Source organism: Saccharomyces kudriavzevii (assembly GCF_947243775.1).
Source record: "Saccharomyces kudriavzevii IFO 1802 strain IFO1802 genome assembly, chromosome: 5".
Taxonomy (NCBI): Eukaryota; Fungi; Ascomycota; class Saccharomycetes; order Saccharomycetales; family Saccharomycetaceae; genus Saccharomyces; species Saccharomyces kudriavzevii.
The window spans coordinates 298752-326128 of record NC_079276.1 but is presented as its reverse complement, the minus strand read 5'-3'; the positions used below and the strand labels follow the sequence as shown (position 1 = coordinate 326128).

At 40.9% G+C, this 27377-nt stretch overlaps 15 protein-coding genes and 1 non-coding gene across 16 annotated transcripts; 9 read left to right on the top strand and 7 right to left on the bottom strand.

The window, feature by feature from the left end:
* Window positions 1-365: 365 nt before the first annotated feature.
* TRP2 (anthranilate synthase TRP2) lies at window positions 366-1889 on the bottom strand (the record flags this gene model as incomplete). Its single annotated transcript, XM_056227499.1, has 1 exon — window positions 366-1889. The coding sequence occupies one exon, from the start codon at window positions 1887-1889 to the stop codon at window positions 366-368; it is 1524 nt and encodes a 507-aa protein (XP_056087314.1).
* Window positions 1890-2511: 622 nt separating this feature from the next.
* On the top strand, window positions 2512-3906 carry PTC2 (type 2C protein phosphatase PTC2; the record flags this gene model as incomplete). Its single annotated transcript, XM_056227498.1, has 1 exon — window positions 2512-3906. One exon carries the CDS (start codon window positions 2512-2514, stop codon window positions 3904-3906), a length of 1395 nt encoding a protein of 464 aa, XP_056087313.1.
* A 751-nt stretch (window positions 3907-4657) lies between these two features.
* Window positions 4658-6499, top strand: DOT6 (Dot6p; the record flags this gene model as incomplete). The annotated part of the gene is made up of 1 exon (XM_056227497.1): window positions 4658-6499. One exon carries the CDS (start codon window positions 4658-4660, stop codon window positions 6497-6499), a length of 1842 nt encoding a protein of 613 aa, XP_056087312.1.
* Window positions 6500-6842: 343 nt separating this feature from the next.
* Window positions 6843-7091, top strand: SBH1 (Arf family guanine nucleotide exchange factor SBH1; the record flags this gene model as incomplete). Its single annotated transcript, XM_056227496.1, has 1 exon — window positions 6843-7091. The coding sequence occupies one exon, from the start codon at window positions 6843-6845 to the stop codon at window positions 7089-7091; it is 249 nt and encodes an 82-aa protein (XP_056087311.1).
* A 263-nt stretch (window positions 7092-7354) lies between these two features.
* AIM10 (putative proline--tRNA ligase AIM10) lies at window positions 7355-9085 on the bottom strand (the record flags this gene model as incomplete). Its single annotated transcript, XM_056227495.1, has 1 exon — window positions 7355-9085. The coding sequence occupies one exon, from the start codon at window positions 9083-9085 to the stop codon at window positions 7355-7357; it is 1731 nt and encodes a 576-aa protein (XP_056087310.1).
* A 353-nt stretch (window positions 9086-9438) lies between these two features.
* Window positions 9439-11169, bottom strand: ILV1 (threonine ammonia-lyase ILV1; the record flags this gene model as incomplete). Its single annotated transcript, XM_056227494.1, has 1 exon — window positions 9439-11169. One exon carries the CDS (start codon window positions 11167-11169, stop codon window positions 9439-9441), a length of 1731 nt encoding a protein of 576 aa, XP_056087309.1.
* Window positions 11170-11511: 342 nt separating this feature from the next.
* SKDI05G1630 (uncharacterized protein) lies at window positions 11512-12030 on the top strand (the record flags this gene model as incomplete). Its single annotated transcript, XM_056227491.1, has 1 exon — window positions 11512-12030. One exon carries the CDS (start codon window positions 11512-11514, stop codon window positions 12028-12030), a length of 519 nt encoding a protein of 172 aa, XP_056087308.1.
* A 185-nt stretch (window positions 12031-12215) lies between these two features.
* On the bottom strand, window positions 12216-12413 carry SKDI05G1620 (uncharacterized protein; the record flags this gene model as incomplete). The annotated part of the gene is made up of 1 exon (XM_056227490.1): window positions 12216-12413. One exon carries the CDS (start codon window positions 12411-12413, stop codon window positions 12216-12218), a length of 198 nt encoding a protein of 65 aa, XP_056087307.1.
* A 229-nt stretch (window positions 12414-12642) lies between these two features.
* GET2 (GET complex subunit GET2) lies at window positions 12643-13500 on the top strand (the record flags this gene model as incomplete). The annotated part of the gene is made up of 1 exon (XM_056227489.1): window positions 12643-13500. One exon carries the CDS (start codon window positions 12643-12645, stop codon window positions 13498-13500), a length of 858 nt encoding a protein of 285 aa, XP_056087306.1.
* Window positions 13501-13732: 232 nt separating this feature from the next.
* UTP7 (Utp7p) lies at window positions 13733-15397 on the top strand (the record flags this gene model as incomplete). The annotated part of the gene is made up of 1 exon (XM_056227488.1): window positions 13733-15397. The coding sequence occupies one exon, from the start codon at window positions 13733-13735 to the stop codon at window positions 15395-15397; it is 1665 nt and encodes a 554-aa protein (XP_056087305.1).
* A 194-nt stretch (window positions 15398-15591) lies between these two features.
* Window positions 15592-17001, bottom strand: SER3 (phosphoglycerate dehydrogenase SER3; the record flags this gene model as incomplete). The annotated part of the gene is made up of 1 exon (XM_056227487.1): window positions 15592-17001. One exon carries the CDS (start codon window positions 16999-17001, stop codon window positions 15592-15594), a length of 1410 nt encoding a protein of 469 aa, XP_056087304.1.
* An 821-nt stretch (window positions 17002-17822) lies between these two features.
* On the bottom strand, window positions 17823-19715 carry AIM9 (Aim9p; the record flags this gene model as incomplete). The annotated part of the gene is made up of 1 exon (XM_056227486.1): window positions 17823-19715. One exon carries the CDS (start codon window positions 19713-19715, stop codon window positions 17823-17825), a length of 1893 nt encoding a protein of 630 aa, XP_056087303.1.
* Window positions 19716-20108: 393 nt separating this feature from the next.
* Window positions 20109-20753, bottom strand: SKDI05G1560 (uncharacterized protein; the record flags this gene model as incomplete). Its single annotated transcript, XM_056227485.1, has 1 exon — window positions 20109-20753. The coding sequence occupies one exon, from the start codon at window positions 20751-20753 to the stop codon at window positions 20109-20111; it is 645 nt and encodes a 214-aa protein (XP_056087302.1).
* Window positions 20754-21353: 600 nt separating this feature from the next.
* Window positions 21354-22889, top strand: ICP55 (aminopeptidase; the record flags this gene model as incomplete). The annotated part of the gene is made up of 1 exon (XM_056227484.1): window positions 21354-22889. One exon carries the CDS (start codon window positions 21354-21356, stop codon window positions 22887-22889), a length of 1536 nt encoding a protein of 511 aa, XP_056087301.1.
* A 324-nt stretch (window positions 22890-23213) lies between these two features.
* Window positions 23214-25178, top strand: MRX1 (Mrx1p; the record flags this gene model as incomplete). Its single annotated transcript, XM_056227483.1, has 1 exon — window positions 23214-25178. The coding sequence occupies one exon, from the start codon at window positions 23214-23216 to the stop codon at window positions 25176-25178; it is 1965 nt and encodes a 654-aa protein (XP_056087300.1).
* Window positions 25179-26604: 1426 nt separating this feature from the next.
* Skdi_5.trna11A lies at window positions 26605-26677 on the top strand. Its single transcript has one exon. It is a non-coding gene; the product is annotated as a tRNA-Ala (tRNA).
* Window positions 26678-27377: the final 700 nt, after the last annotated feature.

Sequence of the window (27377 nt, the reverse complement as noted above, 5' to 3'; positions counted from 1 at the left end):
GATTCAACATCGGTGATTTAATTTTTGTGTTCACTTTTAAAAGTTTATTTGGGTAATTTTTTTGATATCAATTTTATTACAAAGCCATAACTCTTGCATTTTTATTTTTATTATATTTTTTATATATACATTCTGTATTATTCATAACGCATTCAACATTCGTTTTTTAAAAACTCTTTATCATTGTTACATACGTTTTTAGACGTACTGCTGTGGAAAGAAGGTTTGCAGGTTTTTTTTTATGGAAGGAGAGTAGGGCATTTTCCAGGTTCTTGATATATATGCATATATCATTATATCGCACAATTTTATAAGTATACATTGTACAAACAACAAGTGAGAAAGAAAGAAAGAATACCGTCTTTTCAAACAGATCCCACAATATCAGCCCACAATTCTTCTGCTTGAACAATAGTGCTGTGGTTAGCCATCATCTTGTTCATAGTTTCTACGTATTCGTCGTACTCATCGGAATCGTAAACGATACCACCGCCCGCTTGCAAGTAGGCAATGCCATCCTTATAGACCATAGTCCTTAGGGCAATACAATTGTCCATTGTTTTACCATCATACGACCAGTGGCCTACAGCACCCGCGTAAACACCACGTCTTTCGCCTTCTAATTCTGCAATCAATTCCATAGCTCTAACCTTTGGAGCACCACTGACTGTGCCGGCTGGGAAAATCGATCTGAATGCATCGAATCTTGTCTTTTCCGGACGCAAAGTACCACTGACTTGAGAAACCAAATGTTGAACATGAGAAAACCTTTGAACGGTTAATAATTTGTCCACGCTTGTCGTTAACGGATCACAAACTCTGTTAATGTCGTTTCTCGCCAAATCAACCAACATGACGTGTTCAGCACGGTCCTTTAGTGAGCCACGTAACTGGTCTGCCAAAGCGTCGTCTTCTTCTGTAGTAGCACCACGTTTAACAGTGCCTGCGATTGGATGCGTAATGACTTTGCTTTTGGCATCTGATTTACAAAGCAGTTCTGGAGAAGCGCCAATGATCTGGAAGTCTAAACAATCAATATAGAACAAGTAGGGAGATGGGTTCACAGTGCGCAAATGTCTGTAAATATTGAAAGGATGCAACGAAGTAGGTCTTGCCACTCTTTGAGATGGGACACCCTGAATGATATCACCCTTTTTGATATGACTTTTCAAAATGGAGACATGGCTTTCATAACCTTCCTCACCCACGTTTGACTCGAAAGTTTGGTTCAATTTAATTGCTGGCTGCTCTGGATATGGGATTGGAGAAGAATCGTCAGTTAATTTGGATACGATATCAGTGATTATTTGCACTGCGATTTCATAACCTTCTTCCAACGAAGTTTCATTAGTATTAATGTTATGGATGATTTGAAATCTTTGGAAAACGTTGTCAAAGGCAATAATGGTATCACATAGCATTAAGTATGACTCGGGCAGTTTCAAAACGTCCTTTAAGGGTCTACTGGTTTTTGGCTCGAAATAACGAACACAATCATAAGAAATATAACCAATGGCACCACCACTCAGCTTGGGCAGACCAGGAACATTTTCCGCCACTCTGAATGGAGAAATTTCTTTTTCCAAGATATCCAAAGGATCGGTTTCGATGCCTTCAGTGGGGCCGGTCTTGATGATTTTACGTGGTGAAATGCCAATGAATGAATAACGATCCAATTCATTATTAGTCTTTGCGCTTTCCAGCAAAAAAGATTCCTTTCTGTCGGGATCGTTCAATAGCGCCAACTTCAGATACGCCACATGAGGAGTCAAGTCCAATGATGGCAAGTATGCATACACAGGGTACATGTTAATGGAACTATCGTCATTTTCCTTCTGCAATTGCTTTAGAGAGTCGATATCCGGTTGGATCTTGATGTGTGCTGCCATTTTTTTTTCCTTCCTCCCACTTGGAATGTAAGTGCCAATTACCAACTGTAAGTTGAATGTGATGGATGAACAATGAAACTTTTAGACTGTGTTATTCTGAGGACCCTTTAGTCATTTCGTCATACTGGTGTGTAGTATTTTTTCGATGAGTGAAAAAATCAAAATGAGTCAACACATCGCTGTGCACGGTCATGTTTTGCTAGACATTTTTTCCCTCAGTTTCTTACACGATGAAAAGCAGCATCTTAAAAAAGTAATGGTGATAAGTGAAAGAAAAAGTAGAAACTGAGAAAACGAAGCAATTCGGATCCTCAGAGAACAAATTGAAACTAGATAATATAGTACTAAGTATATAGACATTTTGTTTTGTTCTTTAATCTAATAAAAAAAAATAATTCTCGTCCCCTCCCCTCCCCACGGTAAAAACTTCAACAAGTTCTGTTATCAAGGACCAATTAGTGTATATTAGTTGTTGTAACATTTTCTTTCCTTTTCATTTTTTTCATTGATAAACTAGCAACTATTCGTTTGAGATAGAAGCTTTCGATATTATCTCCCTATTCTGGCTCTTTTCCATTGTATAAAACCTAAAGAACCCAAAAAAAAAAAAAAAATAGAGAAAATGGGACAAATACTTTCAAACCCTGTAATTGACAAAGAAGGCCACTCTGGTGCCGATTCGTTGACCGCGTTTGGCCTGTGCGCGATGCAAGGTTGGCGAATGTCGATGGAGGACTCGCATATTCTAGAGCCTAATGTATTGACAAAGTCCGATAAGGACCATATTGCATTTTACGGTGTATTTGATGGGCACGGTGGCGCTAAAGTGGCCGAATACTGTGGTAACAAGATAGCAGACATTCTGCAAGAGCAAAACTCGTTCCAGAAGAGAAACTTGTCCAGAGCGTTGATCGACACCTTCATTAACACGGACGTGAGGCTATTGCAGGATCCCGTGATGAAAGACGACCACAGCGGATGCACGGCCACGTCCATATTGATATCAAAGTCGCAGAACTTGTTGGTATGCGGCAACGCCGGCGACAGCAGAACGGTGCTTGCCATTGACGGAAACGCAAAAGCCCTATCATACGACCACAAGCCCACGTTAGCGAGCGAAAAATCACGTATCGTGGCTGCCGATGGGTTTGTAGAGATGGATAGAGTCAACGGCAACCTGGCCCTGTCTCGTGCCATTGGCGATTTCGAATTCAAGTCCAACTCCAACTTGGGCGCCGAAGAGCAAATAGTGACGTGTGTTCCAGACATTCTCGAGCACACTCTGGACTACGACAGGGATGAGTTTGTGATCTTGGCCTGTGACGGTATCTGGGATTGTTTGAGTTCTCAGGATTGCGTGGACTTGGTCCATCTCGGGTTGCGCGAGAGCAAGACGCTGAACGAAATATCCTCCCGGATCATCGACGTGTGCTGTGCCCCCACTACGGAGGGAACGGGCATCGGATGCGACAACATGAGTATAGTGGTTGTCGCGCTGCTGAGAGAAGGTGAAGATGTCGCACAATGGGGTGACCGTATGAGATCCAAGGCCCACAACACCTCCGTCCGCTCCTTCGCAGACAAGAGAAGAAGAGTATTCAGCTACTACGATTTCTCCAAGTGTAACGACGAGCAAGTCTTCGCCGTGACCACGAAGAAACTACAGGACAAGTTCACCAGGGACCACGAGGCCGCCGTAGCCTCCGTGACCGCTGCCAACAACGACGATGCAATGGACATTGACGACACGGACGCTGACACGGACGCGGAAAACCTGGACCCCTCGAGCCACGCCAGGAACAAGAAGACACCGGGCCCCATCGACCTAGCGTCCCTGGAGGCACTACTGGGTGCCACAGGAGCAGTCAAGGCGGACAGCAACGGGAACAAAGTCACCTATACGCTTCCCCAGTCCGCGTTGACGCAACTGCTCCAGACCATGGGCCACGACCCAAGCACCTTCCACCCCAATAACGATGACGATAACCACAACGCCAGTCGCTCCCACTCACAATGAATGATCGATCTTCAATCCTTCACTATATAAACATACCTATATACGAACTGAACGAACGAACGAACAGAAACAGAAACAGAAACAGAAACAGAAGAGAGATACCATCAGAGACCACACCAGAGCCATCACCACCATCACCAGCAGCAGGGTATCTAGATGCAGTTTGACGTTTCAATACAGTATCCACCTCAGGGGTAAACGCGCAGAAACTGCAGGCGCGCGCGCCTGCATCGACGCCACAAAAACGGACCGGCCCGGCCAGCAGCTGCGATTAGCGGCGGTCCGTCCGGCGGGGGCACGAGTCGCCCGCCACCCCCGTCCGAAGTCCCACTAAGGTGGACAGCGCGGATGTTGCCGATGCAAAAGAGAAAGGATGGACGGTACTGACGTCCTGGACAGGATTCGCGCATTGCCTTGCGCATCCAAGCTACCGTATCTATTGTTATCGTCGTGTGCTCCTGTTTGCTCCGACAGCCTCGACAAGACGGAATCAGAAAGTGCACACAGGGTTGAAAAGCAAAATCCCGAGGTGGAAACAAAAACAGAGACACGTTTTGGAAAGTGTTCTTTTCTCTGAATCATCCTTACTTCTTCTCTTTTCTTTCTCTCTCGCACATCTTTCTTCATTTTCTCTCTTTCTTTTCTTCTGTGGCATATTCATCCGTGTTTCTTCCCTTTCACAGCCAGTTCATCCTCATCTCATCGAAGAGCTTCCGTGCACGTCCCCCCACTCTCCCTTCCCTGCTCCAAGATGTCCGTCTCGACCAGTTTCAACTCAGCCCCCATTCATTTGGGTACCATGAGCGCTCATTCTCAACTGCACTCGCTTTCCCGGCAGCCACTCGCTATGTCGGCAGCGATGTCCAAGGACGACGGGGCTCATGAGCCTTCGGCGTCTGGATCTTCCAAGAATTCGAGCAAGAACCCGTCGTCTTGGGACCCTCAAGACGACCTGTTGCTGCGCCATTTGAAAGAGGTCAAGAAAATGGGCTGGAAGGACATTTCGCAATACTTCCCCAACAGAACTCCCAACGCCTGTCAATTTAGATGGAGACGGTTGAAGTCTGGAAACTTGAAGTCGAACAAGACCGCCTTGATCGACATCAATACCTATTCGGGTCCACTCAAGATCACCCACAGCAATGGCACCGCCCACTCCCAGCAAAAACCAACGGAAAGCGCGGACGAGAATGCCCTAGAGGAAGGTACCACCGTCCAGGTCGCCACAACGTCATGCATTCCGATCCCCTCCAGAAAGACTTCCTTGCCGTCTTTCAGCGCATCCATGGCATTTTCTCAATCTCCGTCGAATATGACTCCTCCGGCATTGCCCGCCGCACACCCTCACCATCACCTGCACCACCATCCGCACCACAAGGCTCTGAAACCAAGGTCGAACTCCCATTCGTTCACCAATTCTCTGAACCAGGATCCTACATCTCGGTCCAACGACGAGGAGAAGTACGGGTTCGTTCCTAAAGTGTTTGTTAGGTCCAGAAGAAGTTCGCTTGCAGTAACCACCACCCCATCTTCTCCAAGTTCCTCGCATGTGCTACTGAGCTCAAAGTCGAGGAAGGACCCGTTGGCAAATTGGTCGAGAAGATCTTCGTTCAACGTTTCAAGTAGCAACACTTCAAGGCGCTCTTCAGTCATTCTAGCCCCGAACTCGGTGTCAAACATCTTCAATACCAGCAACAGTAGTTGCAGTAACACTGTTTCTAGTACGAACTCAAGAAGAGAGTCTGTCATCAAGAAGGAGTTTCAGCAGAGACTAAACAATTTAGGCAACAGTGGCGCCTCCACCCCTAGCAGCGGAACCATTTTCCCGCCTTCCTATACTTTTATGGATCTACCGCATACTTTGACGGCGTCATCGTCATCCGCATTGTATAAGTTCAAGAGAGGTTCGTTTTCCGGGCATTCCGTGCAATCGTCATCGTGGGCGAAAGATGAAGACGTCTTGTTGATGGAAAACGAAAAGAGAAACTTGTCTCTTATGGAACTATCCATACTTCTACCACAGAGAACCGAAGTGGAGATTCAGTGGAGATTGAGCGTCTTGTCAAACGATACTGATGTGCTGCCTCAAGGAGCCCTATCCAGGAACAACCGTCCAAGCATGTTCAAATCTGAATCCTCTACTGACGATGACAATACACGTGAGGGCGACGACGACGACGACGACGAAGATAACGTAGATCCGTTGCATCATTCCAAGGAATCCGGCAACAAGACCGCCCTCTCATCAAGTAGTTCCAATATATCGTCCAAGGACGTTTCGCCGGATCCGATCTTCTCGCCAGACCCAGCTGACGATTCTTCGAATACATCAGATACTGGTTCAAGATTCACAATAACCTCTGAGATTGGTTCCTCGAATACCACCACGAACTCCAAGAACCCACAAGATATCACGTTGTTAAACAACTTCCGTTCTGAGGCTATAACTCCAAGACCAAAGACGTCCTCCACCACCACGTCCACAACTACTGAAACTACCAGCAATACGATAAACCATTCCAGTTCCACAACCACTACTACAAACAACAGCCCGCTGCCCAGTATCAACACTCTCTTTAAGGACATGCTCTGAATAAAAATCGAGAGAAAATATCAAAGACAAAAAGAAAACAGTGCGGACTTAGCGGGCTTGTTCAACCAATTTTCTATAGTTTAGCGTATGTAAAAGTTTGAAAGTTATATTCAAGTTATGATATCTATCCAATTCCTCACCTACGTGTTGTGCTTTCGAGTGATTTTGTTTTGTCTTTTCTTCGAACCCGGCATGTTCCGTTACCCTGAAGCAGTTTATATGGGAGAGAAAGCATCATGAAAAATCGTGTTATTCATTCAATACACGGTAGCCTTTCAATCAGGCGAGAGGAGCTTCACCACGACTTCAAAACCCCACACCCTCCCCCCTTCTACACTCCATAATGTCAAGCCCAACTCCTCCAGGTGGCCAACGTACTTTGCAAAAGAGAAAACAGGGCAGTTCACAAAAGGTTGCGGCATCCGCTCAAAAGAAGAACACAAACAGTAATAATTCGATCTTGAAGATCTATTCGGATGAGGCCACTGGTCTGAGAGTCGATCCTTTAGTGGTGTTGTTTCTAGCGGTCGGTTTCATTTTCTCGGTTGTTGCATTGCATGTTATTTCTAAAGTTGCAGGTAAGTTATTTTAGTGATTTTACTTTTTCCCACCCTAATTGAAGCAACAAGCAAAGGAATGTTAGAATTGCCTTATTCTGGATAAATATTTTACCATCAGATAACGTATACGCCACTTTTAAGTCAAGTTTCTATAGAAGTACATATAACTCTAATACACTAAATTTATCTACTTCCACTGAACGAGGTACTTTTTCCACTTTTTTTCACCTCACGGGGTTTACTCCATTCTATTTTGACATATATATATACAAGATGAATGCACTTTGAACCGTGACTACATATCCTTCAGCAACATGTCAATGACTTCTGTTAAGTGCTCTACTGGAACAAGATGTTTCTCAATTCCGTCTTCATTTTCGGTGGTGCACTTCCAGTTCAAATCTTGGCCTCTTCTCTCAAGTTCCTTCTTCCACTGGTCCTTTTTACCCCATCTTATGCCACGGGCTTCAATTTCCACATTGGGCCAGCTCTTTGGGCCTACAATGACACATAAAGGTATGCCCAAGGCGTGGGATAATTTTATCTTAGCGCCTATACCCAGTTTTTCATTGAATTGATTGAGAATATCATTTTGCAGGTGCAGAGTAGAATTTTCCAGCAGGTCAGACTTGATCTGCTTTATCCGCTGCAGACTTTCTTCGTTATTGGGCCCAGTACAAATTGACACTTTGTATGGAGCCATTATGGCTGGCCATCTGAATCCATGAGCGTCACGCCCCAGTTCAGCCACTGCTCCAACTAACCTGCTTACTCCGATACCGTAGCATCCCATATGAACAAACGAATCATTCTTATTCTCCTTATCGACAAACTTAACGTTCAGTGGCCTCGTGTACTTATTGCCCAACAAGAATATATGGCCCACTTCGATGCTTTTAAAGGACTGCAAACTTCCTTCTTCACATTTGCCACATATTTCATTTTCCTGTGCATCTACTATAGAAACATCATCGATTTGACCAAAATTATTTTTCAAATACTTCTTCAATGGGAAATCGGGAAAATTTGACTTAGAATTCAGTCTACAATCCATAACTCTTAATATCTTACTGAACATAATATCTTCATTGTCGTTTTGGTAAACTTCCAAGACATGATCATTCGATTTGTTTCTTAATGTTGGATCGATATCTTTTTCCATGACATTCAGCGCCAAATTCCAGTTCAATTGTCTATCCTTTGGAAAATAAAAGCATATCAAGGTGGAATGATCTTTTGTTAAAGCATACTTATAACTGACATCACCCATATATCGCCCATCTTTTTCAGGATATGATTGAGACATATCTAATGTCGAGACATCCCCACAATGCTTGCAACTCATTAAAGTATCCTCGCCGGATTCATGAATCAAATGAAACTCTTTGCTGAATTCACCTCCTATATCACCACTATCTGCCCACGCACTAACGAAGGGGATTTTCAGATCTTTAAATATTTTATTATAAGTGTCATCTAACTTTTGAAAGGTAGCAAATGCGTCCTCTTTATTACTGGCAAATGAATATGCATCCTTCATTAGAAATTCTCGTCCACGTAAAAGACCTCCTCTGGGTCTAATTTCATCTCGATATTTTCTTGTCATTTGATACACTGTGATAGGCATATCTTTATAACTGGTAATGTAATTTTTCATTAAATCCGTAATGTCTTCTTCACATGTTGCTGTTAAGCAGTACTGCTTCCCTTTGGAATCCTTCAATTTAAATAACTCACTATTATTCCAGCGACCCGTCGTTTGCCATAATGACTTTGAAGAGATAGCACTTAGCGAAACTTCAATGGCTTTCCCATCGTTATCCATTCGGTTTCGTATAGCGCCTGTTAATTTATTGAGCGATCTGAGCCCAAGAGGTAGCCACTGGAACAACCCAGCTTGCGAGCGTTTTATAAATCCCAGCGTTTGAAGTAGTTCTTGAGTGGTTTCAGATTTAAGGGTACTGTCAGAGAAAGATTTTGGGTGGAAAATATGACATGATCGAGATAATGTACTAAATTTCAGCATCGCCTTGTGGAAGAGCACAACCTTAGTAAATGGGCTACTCAGTTAATGCCCTAAGAGAAAACCTAGTTTTTCACCTTCAAGTTTCAAACCTCATTTTCATATTTTTATCAGTGACCGCTGTGTTTACAGACTAAAAAAAATGATGAATATATGATATGATTGCTATTCATCTAAAAAAAAAATCGAAGAAGACAAAAAATAAGTCGAACTTACAAGCATTGGTTTGTAGATCCCAATGATATTAGTATAAATATGAGTAATATACATGGGTTGTCTAATATTTAGTTTATAAGGGCATTCGTTTTGCCTAACGAGTTCTTGTGAAATATATAAGGGTGTGGTGTGACCTGGTTTCAATACTTCAAGAATTTTTGATAAACAGTGTTATCAGTTTCATCATGATAAGTGTAACCTAGATCTTCCAAGAATTTTTGGAAAGTCAAATTCTCTCTTGGTGGGACGGAAATACCAGCCAACACTTTACCGATATCGGCGCCATGGTTCCTGTAATGGAATAGAGTCAAATTCCATGAATCACTTAGGCCACCAAGAAATCTAGTCAAGGCACCTGGTCTTTCAGGAAATTCGAACGAAATGATTCTTTCATTTGGCACCTTAGAAGCACCACCAACCAAATATCTACCATGAGACTTGGCCAATTCGTTGTCGGATATGTCTACTGCTTCGAAACCTAATGCATTTAGTTGTTGCATCACCTGCTTGATTTCCTTTTCTCTGTCAACGACGCTGAAAGAGGTGTAAATGTAAGCCTTGGGGACTTCACTGGAGGATTCGTGACGATGTTCGTTATAACGGTAAGAGAATTCAGTAACGGATCGTGGGTGAATGATCTTTTGCATTTTCTTGAATGCGCCAGGAACGTCCGGCAAAGTAACCAACATAAAGACTTCCTTACCTTCACCAAGAACAGCACGTTCTGAAACGAATCTTAATCTATCAAAGTTCATATTAGCTCCAGAAAGGATAGGAACGTAAGTGTGTTTAGTATGGTCAATTTCAGGATGTACGGTAGAGATGTATTTCTTCATACCAGCCACTGATAGGGCACCAGATGGTTCTACAATACTTCTGGTATCTTCAAAAACATCTTTTACTGCGGCACAGATCTCATCCGTGTTAACAAGGACGACTTCATCCACCACTTGTTGGGCGACTCTAAAGGTTTCTTCACCAATCATACGGACGGAAGTACCATCAGCAAAAGAACCCACAACGGGCAAAGGAGTTCTCTGGTTGCGTTGCAAGGAGTTGTGTAGGGTGGGTGCATCGAAAGTCTCAACACCAATGACTTTAATATGAGGAGCGACCCTTTTCAAATAGGCACCAATACCAGCAATTAGACCACCACCACCGACGGGAACAAAGACAGCACCGATCTTATTAGCGGTACGCACTTGTCTCAGGATTTCCATGGCTACAGTACCTTGACCTGCAATGACATAAGGATGATCAAAAGGAGGAATGTTTGTCAGGCCACGCTCTTCGGCCAATTTGGCACATTCAGCTTTGGCTTCGTCGAAATCGTTACCATACAGAACAACCTGAGAGCCCAATCTGGAGACGTTTTGATATTTGATAGATGGTGTGCAAACAGGCATAACGATAGTAGCAGGTATTTTCAAGTGTTTAGCAGCAAATGCTACACCTTGGGCGTGATTTCCTGCTGAGCAAGCAATAACACCTTGATTTCTTTGAGAGTCGTCCAGTTTGGCAATCATATTGTAGGCACCACGAAGCTTGAAAGAGAATACGGGCAAAAGATCCTCCCTTTTCAAGATAACGTTCGTATTCAAACGTGAAGACAAACCTACACCTTGAGAAATTGGTGATTCATTGATAACGTCGTATACGGAGGACCTTAACACTAAACGGACGTAGTCCGGGGTATTGTCGGTTTGCAACTCATCCAATTTCAATTCAGAGTGTAGTTTTATTAAAGAAGGCGACAGATGTTGTCTATGCAATTCTGCTTTTAGTTTCAAAAGATTTAGTCCAGACACTCTCGACTGTCTACTTTGCCGAACAACCGTAAATAGGGGCTGTTTTAATAGAGTAGCAGACATTACAGAGTTGATATAATTGAATTTGCTTATAAGCGACTTCAGCAACTTGCAAGAAAGTGAAATGCAAAACAGAATGGCAAGGACAAAACTTTTTATAAATGATAGTGAAGTACTTGCAGGCAGTAAGCTTGAGATGACTCTTTTTCTTTAATTTTTTTTTTCTTTTTTTCCCTTTCAGACCTGCTACCCGCATTTTTCTTTTTTCTCTTGTTTTTCTCATTCGCGTCAACGAAGATGAGGCGTCACAAAATAGCAGAAATAGCATAAAATAAATGAAAAAGAGATGAGGTTAGAAAGACCTTGGGTGGTGGAAAAAATTGGTGTTTGTATTCATTAGCCGCAATGAATTTCAGAGGACCATTGGTAAATTTTTTGAAAAGCATTTTGAATAACATAAACTCTGCATTTCTGCATGGAATCAAGCAATTGCAACTGCAGTTGCTACGGGAAACCAACATTTTGAAGGTCATGAACAGAGGAATTGAGAAGTTGTTTGGTCAAGAGTCAAAAAATGGATTGCTTCCGCGCGTAACTGAAGAAGAGAAGGACGTGGTTTGTAGGATAAGGCCGCATGATGAATGTTCCAAGTTCGAAGTGATAGAGCTCAAGGCAAAAGAGATGCAGATGTACTACGAAAAGATGGTTTTTGAGATGACGCAAGAGTTTAGAGGCGATAAGAGGGTATTTTCTTTGATAAATCACTTTTCAAAAAGCCACGATCTGGGAAGAATAGATACAGAGATCGTAAAGGTAGAGCGTGATCGACGATATGGCGAAAGGGAAATTCAGGTGATTCCCATAAGATTTAAACCTATCTGTTTGGAGAGAAGAGCACAAATGACGAGAGGGGGAAAAAAGTAAACAATTGAAGAATTCGAAACACGTATACTCGCCCTTCTTTCGACGCCAGCGTCGAAAAATGGGAAGGCAAAGGTTGAGGAACATATTACTTAAGTATGTATGCATCATTGGTATTATATATTAGTGTTATAATTTGGCATTAGGAAGACACTGTTTTTCTGTTCCTTGCAATCGGGGTCACGGCACTATTGCTTTGTTAGCGCAGGGGTGACGGAACTACCTGCAACAGCGGCAGCGGCAGTAGAGCTTTTCGAAGTTGAGAAGGCGGAGGACACCGTGAGTGGTGGTGCCCACAAGGTGGACGGTTTCAATCTGATCCTGGTGTCTGCGGGATACCCCATGGGAAACTCTGAGGAATACTGATTACTGCTTGGGTTGAGCATTGGTCTCTTTAAAGGGAAGGGAGGAAGGAGGGAGTTCGGGGATGAGTTGGCTGCTCTTATAATGTAAGCTTGACAAAAATTTGGGGTGACCCCGCTGTGCGGATTTGCTGGGACAAAAGAATAAGGCAAGAGCAGAATTAAAAGAGTGAACGATTTGGAAACGTACATGTGAGGCTTCAAACGCCTCATCCGCATTATCAGCAGCATAATTCAACGTGGCACTGGAGATATGTCTGAATTAACAGATGCAGAAAAACGTAGGCTGCTAAGGGAAAGGAGGCAGAAGAAGTTCAGCAACGGAGGTGCCAGTTCGAGACTTAATAAGATCACCGGACAGGTAAGCAGCCATCTGAACACAGAATCTCCCTTGGATTCTCCCAGCGTTGAAAAGACTACGCCAGTCGAGAGTGTGCGTTCAGCTACTCCAATCAGCGGAGAGGATAGCAACACTGCGCCACAATTGGACCTATTGAAACAACTTGCCGCAATGCAGGGCCAAGGTACGGACGGAAGCTCCTCTCAGGAACCCTCCACTCCGGATCTGCTCTCTCTATTGAACTCCATGAATGCCGGAGTGCCCAGCGCAGAGGGCGTACCATCGCTTGGTCAAGCGTCTCCCATGGCCTCCATCAATCAAGCTGCTTTGGATTACCATGATTACTTACTGAACAGACTAAAAGCCTGGACCATCCTCGTCAAATGGATCTTTTTCTTACTGCCCTATCTATTCCTGATTACAAGACCAAATGGTACAGTGTGGCCATCTTATGCGTTCACTCAGTCATCTTGGTTTGCACCTTTGAGGAACCCATCCAATTTTACCAGGGTTTTTGCTACATTCGAGTTTCTTTCCATATCCATCTACTATCAATTGTTAAAGAATGTGGAGCACAAAAGCAAGATTAAAAATTTACAAGACACTAACAAACTTGTCAAGCTGATTTCACTCGTGCCTGAGGGCATGATTCCTATCTCCAATCTGAGGGGCAAACTAGTCACGGTCTTACAATACTGGGACCTACTATCCATGCTCATTACAGACATTTCATTTGTGTTGATTGTGCTAGGCTTTTTGATGTATTTCTAAATCATAGATACTTCACATACTGTAATAGATTGTTGACATAACCCGTCGTTGTTTGTAGAGATTTTCAGACGCTTGAAAAAAAAAAAAGAAAAAGAAAAGAAAATTTTCCACGCGATGAGTTCAATGAGAAAACCAATATATAGTAGAAAACTCTAGTATTATAAAAGTACATACGTATATCATCAGGACTCCGGACTCCTACATAATACTGAAAATGAACTCAAACGCCACAATGGCTCATAAGAAAGCCGGTCGTAGAAATCACACGAAAGAAAGAGAAAACCAAGAGAAATTTGAACGTTCAGTAACTACCAATAATACTGATAATAACCGTAATCAAACCAAGGATAAAAAACTGAGAGCTGGCTTGAAAAAAATAGATGAGCAATATAAAAAGGCAGTATCTTCTGCCGCGGCTACAGATTACCTTCTCCCTGAGTCCAATGGTTATTTGGAACCAGAAAATGAACTTGAAAAGACTTTCAAAGTACAACAGTCGGAAATCAAATCGAGCGTAGACATTACCACAGCGAACAAAGCTTTAGACCTATCGTTGAAGGAATTCGGTCCCTATCATATGAACTATGCCAAAAACGGTACACATCTTCTGATCACTGGCCGAAAAGGTCATGTGGCTTCTATGGATTGGAGAAAAGGTCAACTTCGTACTGAGCTGTTTTTGAATGAAACCTGTCACTCAGCGACGTACTTGCAGAATGAACAATATTTTGCTGTGGCACAAAAGAAGTATACTTTCATTTATGACTACGAAGGTACAGAACTACATCGTTTGAAACAGCATATCGAGGCAAGACATTTAGAATTCTTACCATATCATTTTCTACTAGCGTCCGCGGGTGAGACAGGTTGGTTAAAATACCATGATGTTTCCACAGGTCAACTGATCTCAGAATTAAGAACCAAAGCTGGTCCCACCACAGCAATGACACAAAATCCGTGGAATGCTGTAATGCATTTAGGTCATTCTAACGGTACAGTATCACTGTGGTCGCCTTCCATGCCCGACCCATTAGTAAAATTACTCTCTGCTAGGGGCCCAGTGAAAAGCATTGCCATCGATAGAAGTGGTTATTACATGGTCACCACAGGTGCTGATAAATCGATGAAAATTTGGGATATTAGAAACTTCAAACAACTGCATTCTATCGAAAACTTACCAACACCAGGCACAAATGTTTCTATTTCGGATACTGGTCTACTAGCATTGTCCAGGGGACCGCATGTTACTTTATGGAAAGATGCGTTGAAACTGAGTAGAGATAGTAAACCGTGCTTTGGTTCCATGGGAGGGAACCCTCATAGGAACACTCCTTACATGTCACATCTGTTTGCTGGTAATAAAGTAGAAAATATGCGATTCGTACCATTTGAAGATTTATTGGGTGTCGGTCACCAAACAGGTGTTACCAATTTAATTGTGCCAGGTGCAGGTGAAGCTAATTACGATGCTTTAGAATTAAATCCATTCGAAACTAAGAAACAAAGACAAGAACAAGAGGTCAGAACCTTATTAAACAAGCTACCAGCGGATACTATTACTTTGGATCCAAATTCCATAGGTTCTGTGGATAAAAGATCATCCACCATAAGGTTAAATGCTAAGGATTTGGCGCAAGTGACAGTGGACGCCAGTAACAAGTCCAAAAACAATAGTGATATTCCCGATGTAAAACCTGATGTGAAGGGTAAGAATTCCGGTCTGCGTTCCTTCATGCGTAAAAAGACTCAAAATGTTATTGATGAGAGGAAATTGAGAGTACAGAAACAATTGCATAAAGAGAAAAACATTCGCAAAAGAAATCAACAGATCAAAGAGGGTGTGATCTCGGAAGATCATAAAGATGTCGTCGAAGAAGCATTAAGCAGATTTGCTTAGATAAAATAATTGAGAAGAAAAAAATTATAATGAATGTGTATGTATATACAAAATAGATAATCATTATCAATGAATGCTTCAAGCACTTTTATTTATTCTTTACATTTTAATATTTTTGATACTTCAAAATTAAAAACGATTTTATTAAACTTTTACTCATTTCAAACGTAACCGGTAAAGATAATATTTCACGCTCAGTACATCAATCTAATAGAGATTTTGGCGGAAGTTTGGTTCAGCTGTTCGTAAATATCTTTAATATCACTTTGGTCAACAGAAGAGATATCAGCCATTAGATAGGCAATTTCACCGTTTGAATCAGAAAATTGCTTTTCAATGTTGTGATTGGACAAAATGTCATTGACAGTCTTCAAAACACCTGGCACATTTTGATGGATATACAATACACGAACAGTATTTTCTTGATCATAAGACAATGACTTTAATGCCACTTCTGGGAAATTAACGGAACCGACAGAGTTACCTTCATTGATGTATTTAGACAATGCGGAAGCCACTTCAACACCAATTGAACTCTGGGCTTCCTCTGTAGAACCACCAATGTGAGGTGTCAAGATGATATTCGGTAATGAAACCAATTCGGAAGTCCAGCTATTCAAGTCGTCGTTAAAAGAACCTTCTCCATTCTTAGCTGGTTCGTGTGGGTAAACATCCAAGGCCGCACCTGCAATTTTATTGGCTTTCATAGCCTGGATCAAAGATGGAATATCCACGACTGTACCTCTTGAAGCATTAATGACATATGCACCATCCTTCATAGCGGCAAATTGTGGAGCCGATAACATTTTATTAGTCTCAGGAGTAGCTGGGACATGTAATGTCACAAAATCAGACTTGTTTAATAGTTCATCCAAAGTGGAGACTTGTCTGGCAGTACCCAAGGCCATTATTGTCACGACATCGTAGTATAACACATGCAAACCCATTGCTTCTGCAAGAACAGATAATTGAGAACCAATGTGACCATATCCGATAATACCAAGAGTTTTTCCTCTTACTTCCCAACATCTAGCAGCAACTTTGTTCCATGTGCCTGTATGCAGCTCAATTGATCTGTCACCTAATTGTCTTGCCAAGCTGATGATTTCAGCAATGACCAATTCTGCTACAGATCTCGAATTGGAGAAAGGCGAGTTGAAGACGGCGATACCTTTACTGGTAGCGTAGTCTAGGTCAACTTGATTGGTACCAATACAGAAACAGCCAATACAAACTAAATTCTTGGCATATTGTAGCACGTTTGAAGTTAATCTGGTCTTCGATCTAATTCCGATGGCGTGAACATCTTTAATCTTTTCGATTAATTCTTCTTCGGGCAAAGAAGATTTGTAGAATTCGACTTGATAACCCTGTTCTTCAAAGATTGTAATAGCAGTTTGGTTCACGTTTTCCAGTAGTAAGATCTTCATGTCACCTGTTGAAAAAGGCTTCAAGATTTTTGGGTGCTTCACATCGTTCAAACGCTGTGGAACGGTATTCATGAAAGATTGGGTTGGTGAGGTACAAACAGCACCTGCAGAACCGCTCATACTCATAGCTTGTTGAAATGTATCCTGTAAGCCATTGATGTTAATGCCTGTCATTGCTGGTAGTTTATATTTGGTTCTTGTATAGAGTTTTATTTTTACGAAGATGACTTACAAGAACTGAAATGGAGAAGTAATCAAGAATGCTCCTTTATATATGCAGCGCTTTTCAAGAATTTCCTTATGCCCTCTCCCTCTAGTGAAGTAATTACTCATAACTTCGACAGTCGTTAGAATTTTTTTTTTCACTTCTCCCAGAAAACCCTGCACGGGCAAAGTTGTAATTTTAAAAAAAATTTCTCTGGTGGTAGAAGTCAAGGACAATAAACTGCGAAATTAGGTGGGCACGAGAAGTAAAATTAGAGCGCTAAAAAAACCATAAGTCGCTCTTTCTGAGAGACTATCTGTAGCAATCAAAAATAGAGCCACAAAAAAACCGTAATTCTTACTAGTCATTACAGCCAGGTTACTTGATTGATCAATTTTCTATTCGCCATAACATCACATGAAACTATCGTACAGGGCACTGCCCAATGGCAACTTAAAGGAAGGAATATTAACTGGGTCTATGGAAGACAATGGTAGTTTAATGTATTTCTTGTCCTCTTTATATATTTGAGGAAAATCCAGAGATAATGGGGAGATGAGTGGAGATACATCTCCACTTATTGCAATTTTCAGCGTTCCATTTTTCCGCAGATTACGCCCAATCACCACACGGCGGTTTTTCATGTACTTTCAATGGTCACTATTGTGTTTGCGGACGCATAAGTGATTAGCAGTAATCGTGGTACTAGAGTTTCGACCTAATCATATTGTTATATACAGATGTTTATGTAATGGGGAAAAGGTAAAAGGTATGTATTTTACAACATAAATTAACTGGATGTTTCAGGTTGTTTCACGGCGTATTCCCCGTTTTCCTGTTTGACAATACTACCAGATTTTAACAGATGGTCAAACATGTCTTGAGGAACCCAGCCCTGAGTAGCAGCAAATGGGGTAGATATTAGTTTTTCGTGTAATTTTTGCAAGTCTTTGACATGTCTTTCAATATCTTCCTTAGTATAAGTCAGCGGGAATTTTTTTTGCTTCACTAAATCATTCTGAGCGAAAATGTCCCAGACTTCCTTCAGTTGCAATAGTGATTCATCGATTAATAAATACTCATCTTCTGTTTTCCTTTCTACAGCAGCTACGTATGGGCTTCTTAGTAATTTAACGGGTGGAGCCACTGCAGTAATCAATTGAGGGTTATTTTCATTTAATTTTTTCTCCCACTGGTGTTGGTTACGGGTGCGCTTATACATGAATTGATATTGCTTCTTTTCTGCTTCAGATAACTTGTCAAAATCGCTTATATCTTCCTTCAAGTCATAGATTTTGGGACCTTCATAAGCTATGAACTGGGGAGAGTTCTGTAAAATGAAAGGCTTAGTACATGTGCCTTCAAAATCTAATAAATAAGCCTCCTGGGACTCTTTGTTAACGATGATATTCATTGGATCCAAATCAGGATGAAACAGACGCGGTGATAATAGCTCTTGCATATTTGGGATGGCTTTGGTCTTGACGTTGAATAAATCTGGTGCAATCTTTGCCAAATTTTCGAAAGTAGTCACTTGTTCTTTCAAAGTTTGAGAATTCACTAATTCAGGGGAACTTCCCGCCGCTTTTAAAGCCAATCTCATTCTAGCGTTTTCAGCTTCCAATAGACCGGCACTTTTAATGATGTCCATTGGCGATTCAATTGACCATGGACCCAAGAATGGTTTCATTTGTTTTTGAAAATTCAAATGGGACTTGTGTCTCCAAAGACATCTTTCTACAGATGGCCCAATTTTCCATCTATTTTGTAAATCTGGATTGGTTTCGCCGTCGTACACTTTGTCCTGGACAAATTCTTTATCGTCTGCATCTTTGAAATCATTGTTGAAATAGATGGAGCCAAATCCATTCAGTTTTAAGGATATTAACTTCGATTGAAAGTCGGATACTTGTTTAATAACGTTGTCAAATTTCTTTTGGTTGGGAGAGCCATCTTCCATCAATGGATCCCAATCCCTCATCAATAGGTCACCTTCGATGAATTCTTGTAGAACAAAGGGTTGTCTTACAGGATTCAAAGAATTGACACCATAGCAGAAAATTTTCGGAACTTTAATGCCTAACTTCAAGCCAGCAAAGTCCATAGTTGCTACTTCACTTCTTATTCTGTAAGATAAAGTGTTCTCGTTTTCCAACGGGTAAGGAATTCTCAAGATAAATGCTTTGTTCAAATTGGTGTCGACCTTGTATATTCTGTGATGTTTACCTTCGTGAATACTGGACAATGTGGTTACTTGGACATTTTCGTTAGGATTGATCTTTCCTATGTTCTTTGGTATAACGTTATTAACTAAGGAGACAGTTAAATTCCTGTTGAATGTAGGTGGTAAGATCTTGCCATCAACGACTTTTGCCATTTCATTGGACTGGATGTAGATATCATTAAGAATGCGATTTAAACCTTCAATGGAAAACTTGGTAAATCTTTTTTCCTTGTGTTGTTTGTCATTTTTTAGCCACGAACCCCATGTGTATCTGAAAAAGGCATCTCTATTTGGATCGTTGTCATTCGCTAATTTGGTAAAGACTTCCTTTGGATCGTTAGATATAAATCTCTTACCAGTGGAAGCCGCAGTGGCAGTGATACATCTAAGTGTGCCCACGCTTTTGGAAAGCCTTGCCACACTTCTTCTGGAGAAGCCAGGCACGGTATGTCTAATCATGGTTGGTCTTTGCTGTGTCGCTGTTTCTCCTTCATCCTCAGAAAAAAGGAAGAAGTTTGCATTAAGTTTGCTTTAAATTTCGCAGGCTCACGATCTGCCCGAAAACACACTAATTATTTGGATTAGCCATATTTCAAAAAAGAATATTCATTATTATCACTATTATTATTATTATTAGAAGTTATACATAAAAGAGAATGGTACAATGGAAAAAAAAATGGTAAATGTAATATAACTAGCTGAAAGATCCGAACACATATTCAGCAAATGTCTTATATGATTTTCTTTTTTTTTTTATATTTTTGTAACTGGCATAAACGTATCATTTCTGCATCTTTTTTTCCATCCTTTGCTTCCATGGGCCAAGCAACTGAGCTGTTGTGATTGCATGGTTCAAGTGTGCATATTGCTGCTATGCTTTGTAGTATTATCCATTGAGTTCAGAGAAGGGGAGTAATTTGGATTTTGGTAATTTGCATTGTTGATTGGAGCTGAATCAGTGTTACTTTTCTGGAAATAGAACTGGTCCGATAATGAGGTAGTAGAATCAGATGTCAAATTCGAGTTGGAAGCAGAAGCGGAAGCGGTGTTAAGCTTGTAGAATTTGTTGTTTGAATCATGGGCTGCCACATATGTGACGTCCTTGTCCTTTTTTTTTTTTTTATTCTTTTTTTTGTCCTTTTGACTAACTTTATTGTTGCTGTTTGGAGTAGGAGACTTAGTGCCATTATTGTGGTCATACTGTTTTCGAACCATGGAATTTAATAAATTTAGAGAATATTTCGGAATACCGTCTCTTTTAACATTACTTCCTTGGATACCATCCTTTGTGGCAATCATAGAAGCTCCTGAAGTAATGGAACCACCGGAATTCGTCCTTGTTATTCTATCTTCCCCGGATGCAATATTGGAGGGGCTCATTGATCTTTGATCCAAATCCAGATTGGTAGATTTATTATTAGTGTAAATGGATTGGTCATAAAGAGAAATCGCGGAGGCAATATCTTTTGAACTTATTGAATGAGATGAGTCCGCCATTGTTACTTATCCGCTTGTTTTTCTGTTTTGTTATCTTATCTGTTTGATCCTTTTTTCTATAGGTATTCTTTTTATCTATACACGCATGTATTGTATATATATATATATATATATATTTATATTATGTATATATTATATGTGTTTATATTTTTTGATCCGTGGGGCACCTTCGATAAAAAAAACTACAAGATACGGTGAATAGAGGGAATGTGAACTGAAGATTGATGGCGATTTGCTAAGCAAGACAGCTCTGTGGCAAGCGGCAAGGGGTGAATAAGATGCAACTGCGAAAGCCGCACCATCAGACCGCAAAGAGAGAAAAACAAAGATATGGCTCGCTTCTCGGAATTACGAAATGTATTTATGCAGCACAGATATGCACGTACACTTTGATAGAAACCAAGCGGTGTTGTGAATAGGGACATCTCTAGATTATAAACTCGTAGCGGATACTGTAAACATATTTCAATTCATTCAGCATAATAGTCATTGCACTCCGGAGGTTAGGATTCTTTACGCCAAAGCAGGTCTAATATATCGTAAGAAGGCAGAAAAAAAAATTGAGATTATTTTACATCACATTTTTGGCTTTCTATTGAGATGCTACAAAGAATAAACGTAGTGCGTCTTGCTGTGTCACCTTGTAAGAGACACTTTTCGAAGTCGACAGCATCATTCGGACAACGAAAGAATAGTGCTTTCACCAATAGGGCTAGAATTCCCATAGAGGCAGGCCAGCCTTTGCACGAGACAAGACCGTTTCTCATCAAGGCAGGTGAGCTAACACCAGGTATTCCAGCTTTAGAGTATTATGAAAGAAGAATCAGGCTGGCGGAAATTTTACCGTCCAAAAGTTGTGTGATTCTAGCTGGTAACGATATCCAGTTTGCATCTGGTGCAGTATTTTATCCGTTCCAACAAGACAACGACTTGTTTTATCTTAGTGGGTGGAACGAACCTAATTCAGTCATGATTTTGGAAAAGCCAACGGACGATTTAAGTGATACAGTTTTCCACATGTTGGTTCCACCAAAGGATGCGTTTGCTGAAAAGTGGGAGGGATTTAGGTCTGGTGTTCATGGTGCTCAAGAGATTTTCAATGCTGACAAATCCGCTCCAATCAATGATTTGTCTAAATATTTGCCCAAAATAATCAACAGAAATGATTCCATTTACTTTGACATACTATCTACTCCTAATTCAGGTTCATCCAACTACAAGCACATTAAAAGCTTGCTAGATGGCAGTGGAAGTAGTAACCGATCGTTGAATTCCATAGCGAACAAAAACATCAAGCCTGTTAGCAAAAGAATTGCCGAATTTCGTAAGATCAAATCTCCTCAAGAATTGAGAATTATGAGAAGAGCGGGCCAAATATCAGGAAGATCATTTAATCAAGCCTTTGCCAAAAGATTCAGGAATGAAAGAACTCTAGATTCCTTTCTTCATTACAAGTTTGTATCCGGTGGTTGTGATAAGGACGCTTACATCCCCGTGGTTGCCACGGGTTCGAATTCCTTGTGTATTCATTACACAAGAAACGATGACGTGATGTATGATGATGAGATGGTTCTTGTTGACGCAGCTGGCTCCTTGGGTGGATATTGCGCAGATATCTCGAGAACGTGGCCTAATAATGGGAAGTTCACTGGTGCGCAAAAAGAGCTTTACGAAGCTGTATTGAATGTTCAGCGCGGCTGCATTGATCTTTGTAAAGCAAGCAACAACTTTTCTCTGCACGACATTCATGAAGAGAGTATTAGGTTGATGAAACAAGAATTGAAAAACTTAGGTATAGATAAAGTTTCTGGCTGGAACGTAGAAAAATTGTACCCCCATTACATTGGCCACAATTTAGGTTTGGACGTCCACGATGTCCCTAAAGTTTCCAGATACGAACCATTGAAGCCCGGCCAAGTGATTACTATCGAACCGGGTTTGTATATTCCTGATGACGAATCATTCCCATCTTATTTTAGGAATATTGGAATAAGAATTGAAGATGATATAGCTGTTGGTGAAGACAGTTATACTAACTTGACAGTTGAAGCAGTGAAGGAGATTGATGACTTGGAAAATGTTATGCAAAATGGCGTCTCCACTAAATTTGAAGAAGATGAAGTGACCTCACTGTAATCGCTGTTCCGAAACTAAATACACTCTGTACATACATATGCGTAGATTATTAGTCAGATGTTTATAAAAACGGGAAAGAGAGATTCTAACCAGCTCTTAAATATAGATAGAATGTGGTAGCTTTTCTCCTGTCTTGTTCGCTTTTTTCTCTTGTTTGTCCCACACCACTATTTACTTTTTATTTTTAGTTCGCCAAGTAAAGATAGAACTTGAAAGTAATGATAGAGTGCGTAAAAAGCAAGAAATGACAGTACAAAGGAAACATGCTCAAAAGTCAATACGCCCTTCCTCAAGAACAGTTGCAGATTCATATTTTTTACTACGATGTTACTCAGAGTAAACATTGCATTCAACTTCAAAGAGCATGTACTGAGAAGATCTTTTCATTCATTGACTAATCTACAGAAAACTCAAGTAAAAGAGAGATTGCAGGAGCTAGAACGGCATGATTTCATATTAAATAAAACGTCCAAGCAATTGGAAAGCTTGAAATCCAAGAAAAGAAGACATTTAAAGAAATTACAAAAGTCTGCCTACCCCAAGGATCAAGCCCTTCATATTCTTCGCAAAATCCATAATGTAAATAATGAAACATTGGCGGATGCTAAACTGGGTCCTACTAGTCAGGCAGACTTGAAGTTTTTGGCCTTAACCAAGGATAAGAGATTGTTTTATACCATATTAGGTGTGAATGGTGAACAACTACGTGACGCCAAATTAATTGCCAAAGATGTTCAAAAATTTTTAAAGAGAGGACAACTAGAAAAAGCCGTCTTCTTAGCCAGGTTAGCTAAAAAGAAGGGCGTTGTTGGGATGAATTTGATTATGAAGCATTATTTTGAAATTGTAAAGTCTCAACAAAATGCTGTTGATATTTTTAATTGGCGGAAAAAATGGGGGATCCCCATTGATGAGCATTCAATCACAATTCTTTTCAGTGGATTTTCAAGGCAAGATAACCTGGTCTCCAAAAAATATGGCGAACTTGTTCTAAAGATAGTAGACGGTTTGAATGATAAAAATGAGCTTACTGAAATGGAATATAATACTGCTCTGGCGGCATTGATAAATTGTACCGATGAAACGCTGGTGTTCAAGCTTCTTAATAAAAAATGTCCAGGTTTGAAAAAGGATAGCATCACATATACGTTGATGATTAGGTCATGTACCAGGATTTCTGACGAGAAAAATTTCATGGTGGTACTCAATGATTTGATCAACAAGATTCCGCGCCATTGTGTCGATCCCAAATTGTTTTTTGCATACTGTGAAGTGATATGTAATCGGAGGTTTTCAAAAATTGAAAATCAAGACATGGGACTATGGGCTTTGTCTGAATACTTTCAATTTGATAAAACCATATTCAGAAAATATTTGCAACCCAGCGGATTTCCAGAATTGGTTCCACTTAGTTATTGGGATATTAATGAACCATTTCCTCTTAATACGCATGTTATGGGATTGTTTATGAACTATTGTTTAAAAAATAAGAAATTTGATCTTGCTATCGAAGCATTTCAAGCATTAGAGGCTCGGAACAACAAAATGTTAGATTTGGACATATATCATAAATACATGGAAACTCTTACGACAGCCAGACCTACCACATGTGGTGAGGAGTGCCTGGACATCTATGAACGTATAGATTTATCGGCACCGCACATTTCGATTACCAAGAGGTCGTTGATTTTGGTTTATAATGCTTTCCAAAGACAAAGTCTCAAAGCCGTTACGAACAAGGATGAATCGAAAACCGAAAACCTTTTGCGCAAGATCAGAAAATTTATTGATAGTACGGAGGCCAAGTACTCATCAAAACTGAATTGTAAGGTTTATGGCTTGAAATCATGGAAATTCTTATTTCCTATCCTAAAAAGTCTGAACATGCATGATAAAGTAGCTACGGTGGAACTGAAAAGCGTATTGGACGAATACTTGAAATTTTTGTTGATTGTTGCGGTTGAAAATGGGGTTGAAGCAAGCCCAGAAGACAGGCGGTTCGTCGCATTAGAAGGAATCCGTTTAGTAAAAATTTTAACCGAAAGGATCAAGCTGCCGACACTGGATAGTGAGGAGATAGCCACCTTAAAAGGCATTGAACGGAGCAAATTTCTTGCCAGAAGACATCTCTTGAGGCTTAAGCAAATGCTACTGGAGGATTTAGCGGATATCGAGGGCATGCCAGAAAATAAGAATGGTGGTGAAAATAATAATATTGATGCCAATAGAGAAGGTGTTTTTGAAGACGTAGTGGAGCTGATACTAGAAACCAGCTATGAAAGGTTCTAAACTACTGTAAAGTACAATATGATTAATTATTTATTCCTTGTTAATATGTATATACTTTTTCAAGTTTTTGTTTTCGTCATAGTTATATTGTGAAAACCATGAAATCTGCGCCACGCTTGCGCAACTCCAGTTTTTCCTCCCAAGATACTAATAGGGACAGTATACTGCCATGAATGAAACACGACCTGAGTTCTTAAGATGTCTAGTGACTGATGATATAAGATACACAGATCATTGTCAAGGTTGTAATGACGTAATACAATTAAATACTGGCTCTACGACAGTTTTTGTCGCTCAGCTGTTTTCGCATATTTATGACTAACCCTAGAAAATAGCGACTTATAGGTGTGCCTCCGTTAGGCCATGTATAGAAGAGACATGGGGAAAAGGAGTAACTTCTTCTGAAGAGAAGAAAAAATGATGCTAAGATACTACACGTTCTCATTTTTCCTCGCGATTTTTTTTTTATTGTGCGCATGCACGCATGCGCAGATCTACTTTGACAGGTGGTGAAAGCCAAGATTTGCCATCAGGGCTCTGGCAAATGAACAATAATCTGGGAGTTTCTCGAGTTTTCATGGCGGAATTCTACCATTCAATAAAACTAACTGCTAATGGTAGTGTCCCTGGATCCATGGCCGAAAACATGAGTAAATCACTTGAAAAGGGTAACTGCTGACGACACCTGAAACAAACTAAGTTTCTCTACCATAATTAGTTAATCGCGATCAACACACAAAAATAGTAGTAGCCTAAAAGGCTATAGTGTAGATTAAAAACATATGAATAGAACAACAAGAATTATTTAGACCGGAAGTTCCTTGAACATTTTGATTGGTAAGTTCGCTACGTGACGAGTTCATGTTGTATCACGGGCTCTAGTAATACCGGGGTGTCTTGACAATCCTAATGCAGTGAGGAAAGTAAATGTTGCCAGGGCGCACTAGGGGGCACTTATCAAATTGATTGACAGAATGCCACTTATCCTATATATTTTGTCTTTAGTAAGCTATACTAATGGCGGGAGCGCGAAATCTGGGATCTAAACCAATTGTTCAGCTATTTATACGTTTTGATAGTTCACGTAAAGAGGGTTAGGGGGATACCTAGGTGTACTCAGTTCTACTGTACTATACCCGCTTGATTCTAAATCAGATCTGTTGTGTCTCAAGATGAGATGCCTCAACATGACGACAGTACGTCATAATGAACGCGACGGAGACATCTATAAAACGTGCCTGAATTAAATCAATGAGCCATACAAGATATTAGCACCACATTCGCAATTACACCCTTTAAGTATAAACTAGATCTTATATATTAGATATAGATAAGTAACATCCCGTGTTCCCTGTCATCAACAGGATTGCCAAATTATCCTGATATTATTAGTCGAGCTCGTAATGCAACAACCTCATAAAACTCTGGGCACATGGCGCAGTTGGTAGCGCGCTTCCCTTGCAAGGAAGAGGTCATCGGTTCGATTCCGGTTGCGTCCATTATTTTTATTTTTCTCCTGCCAAGTGTTTTTTTAGTAAGATTACCGCATCGCACCACGCCTCCCCCCTCCACCCCACATTAAAGACCATCGCCGGCTGGTAAATGATTAATGAACGTAAGACGATTCGCTACTGGCACACTGTTGCTCACTAAACCCAGCATTGCTCACAGCGCTAATGAAACACATTTCGGCGTCCTGTGCGCAAAAGCCCCTGGCTTCTACGGCCCCGTTGATGGCCGTCACCGTAACGCACTTACCAGCGTGTGTTTTCAACTTATTACAACACCCCACGCTTTTCCAAGCACTTTTTGCAGTTATCTTTTTGTTCAGTAAGCGGAAACTTAAACAATGACAGTATGGCGGCGGCGACCTTGAGATTCTGGGCCCGCTGACGCTGAACGAAAGAAAAGGCCTTGAAAAAAAAATATTTTCCGGTAGACGTCATCGGAGAACGCAGCGCAGCGGAATGTGGTGTTAGCCAGACTCAGCAGTTTGCGCACCTGGCATGGATGAATGCAGATGGTAGTGTTCGATGCGCAAGTATCCAACCTTCTCCTCGCCTTTTGCACTGGCGGGTTTACATTATATTTTCATCGACACCAGCGATCTTCTCTCTTGGCATATAGCATGTCAACTTCAAGCACAAATAGCAACTGTATATACACAGACCACAAACTTGCACATCACACTATCATCGG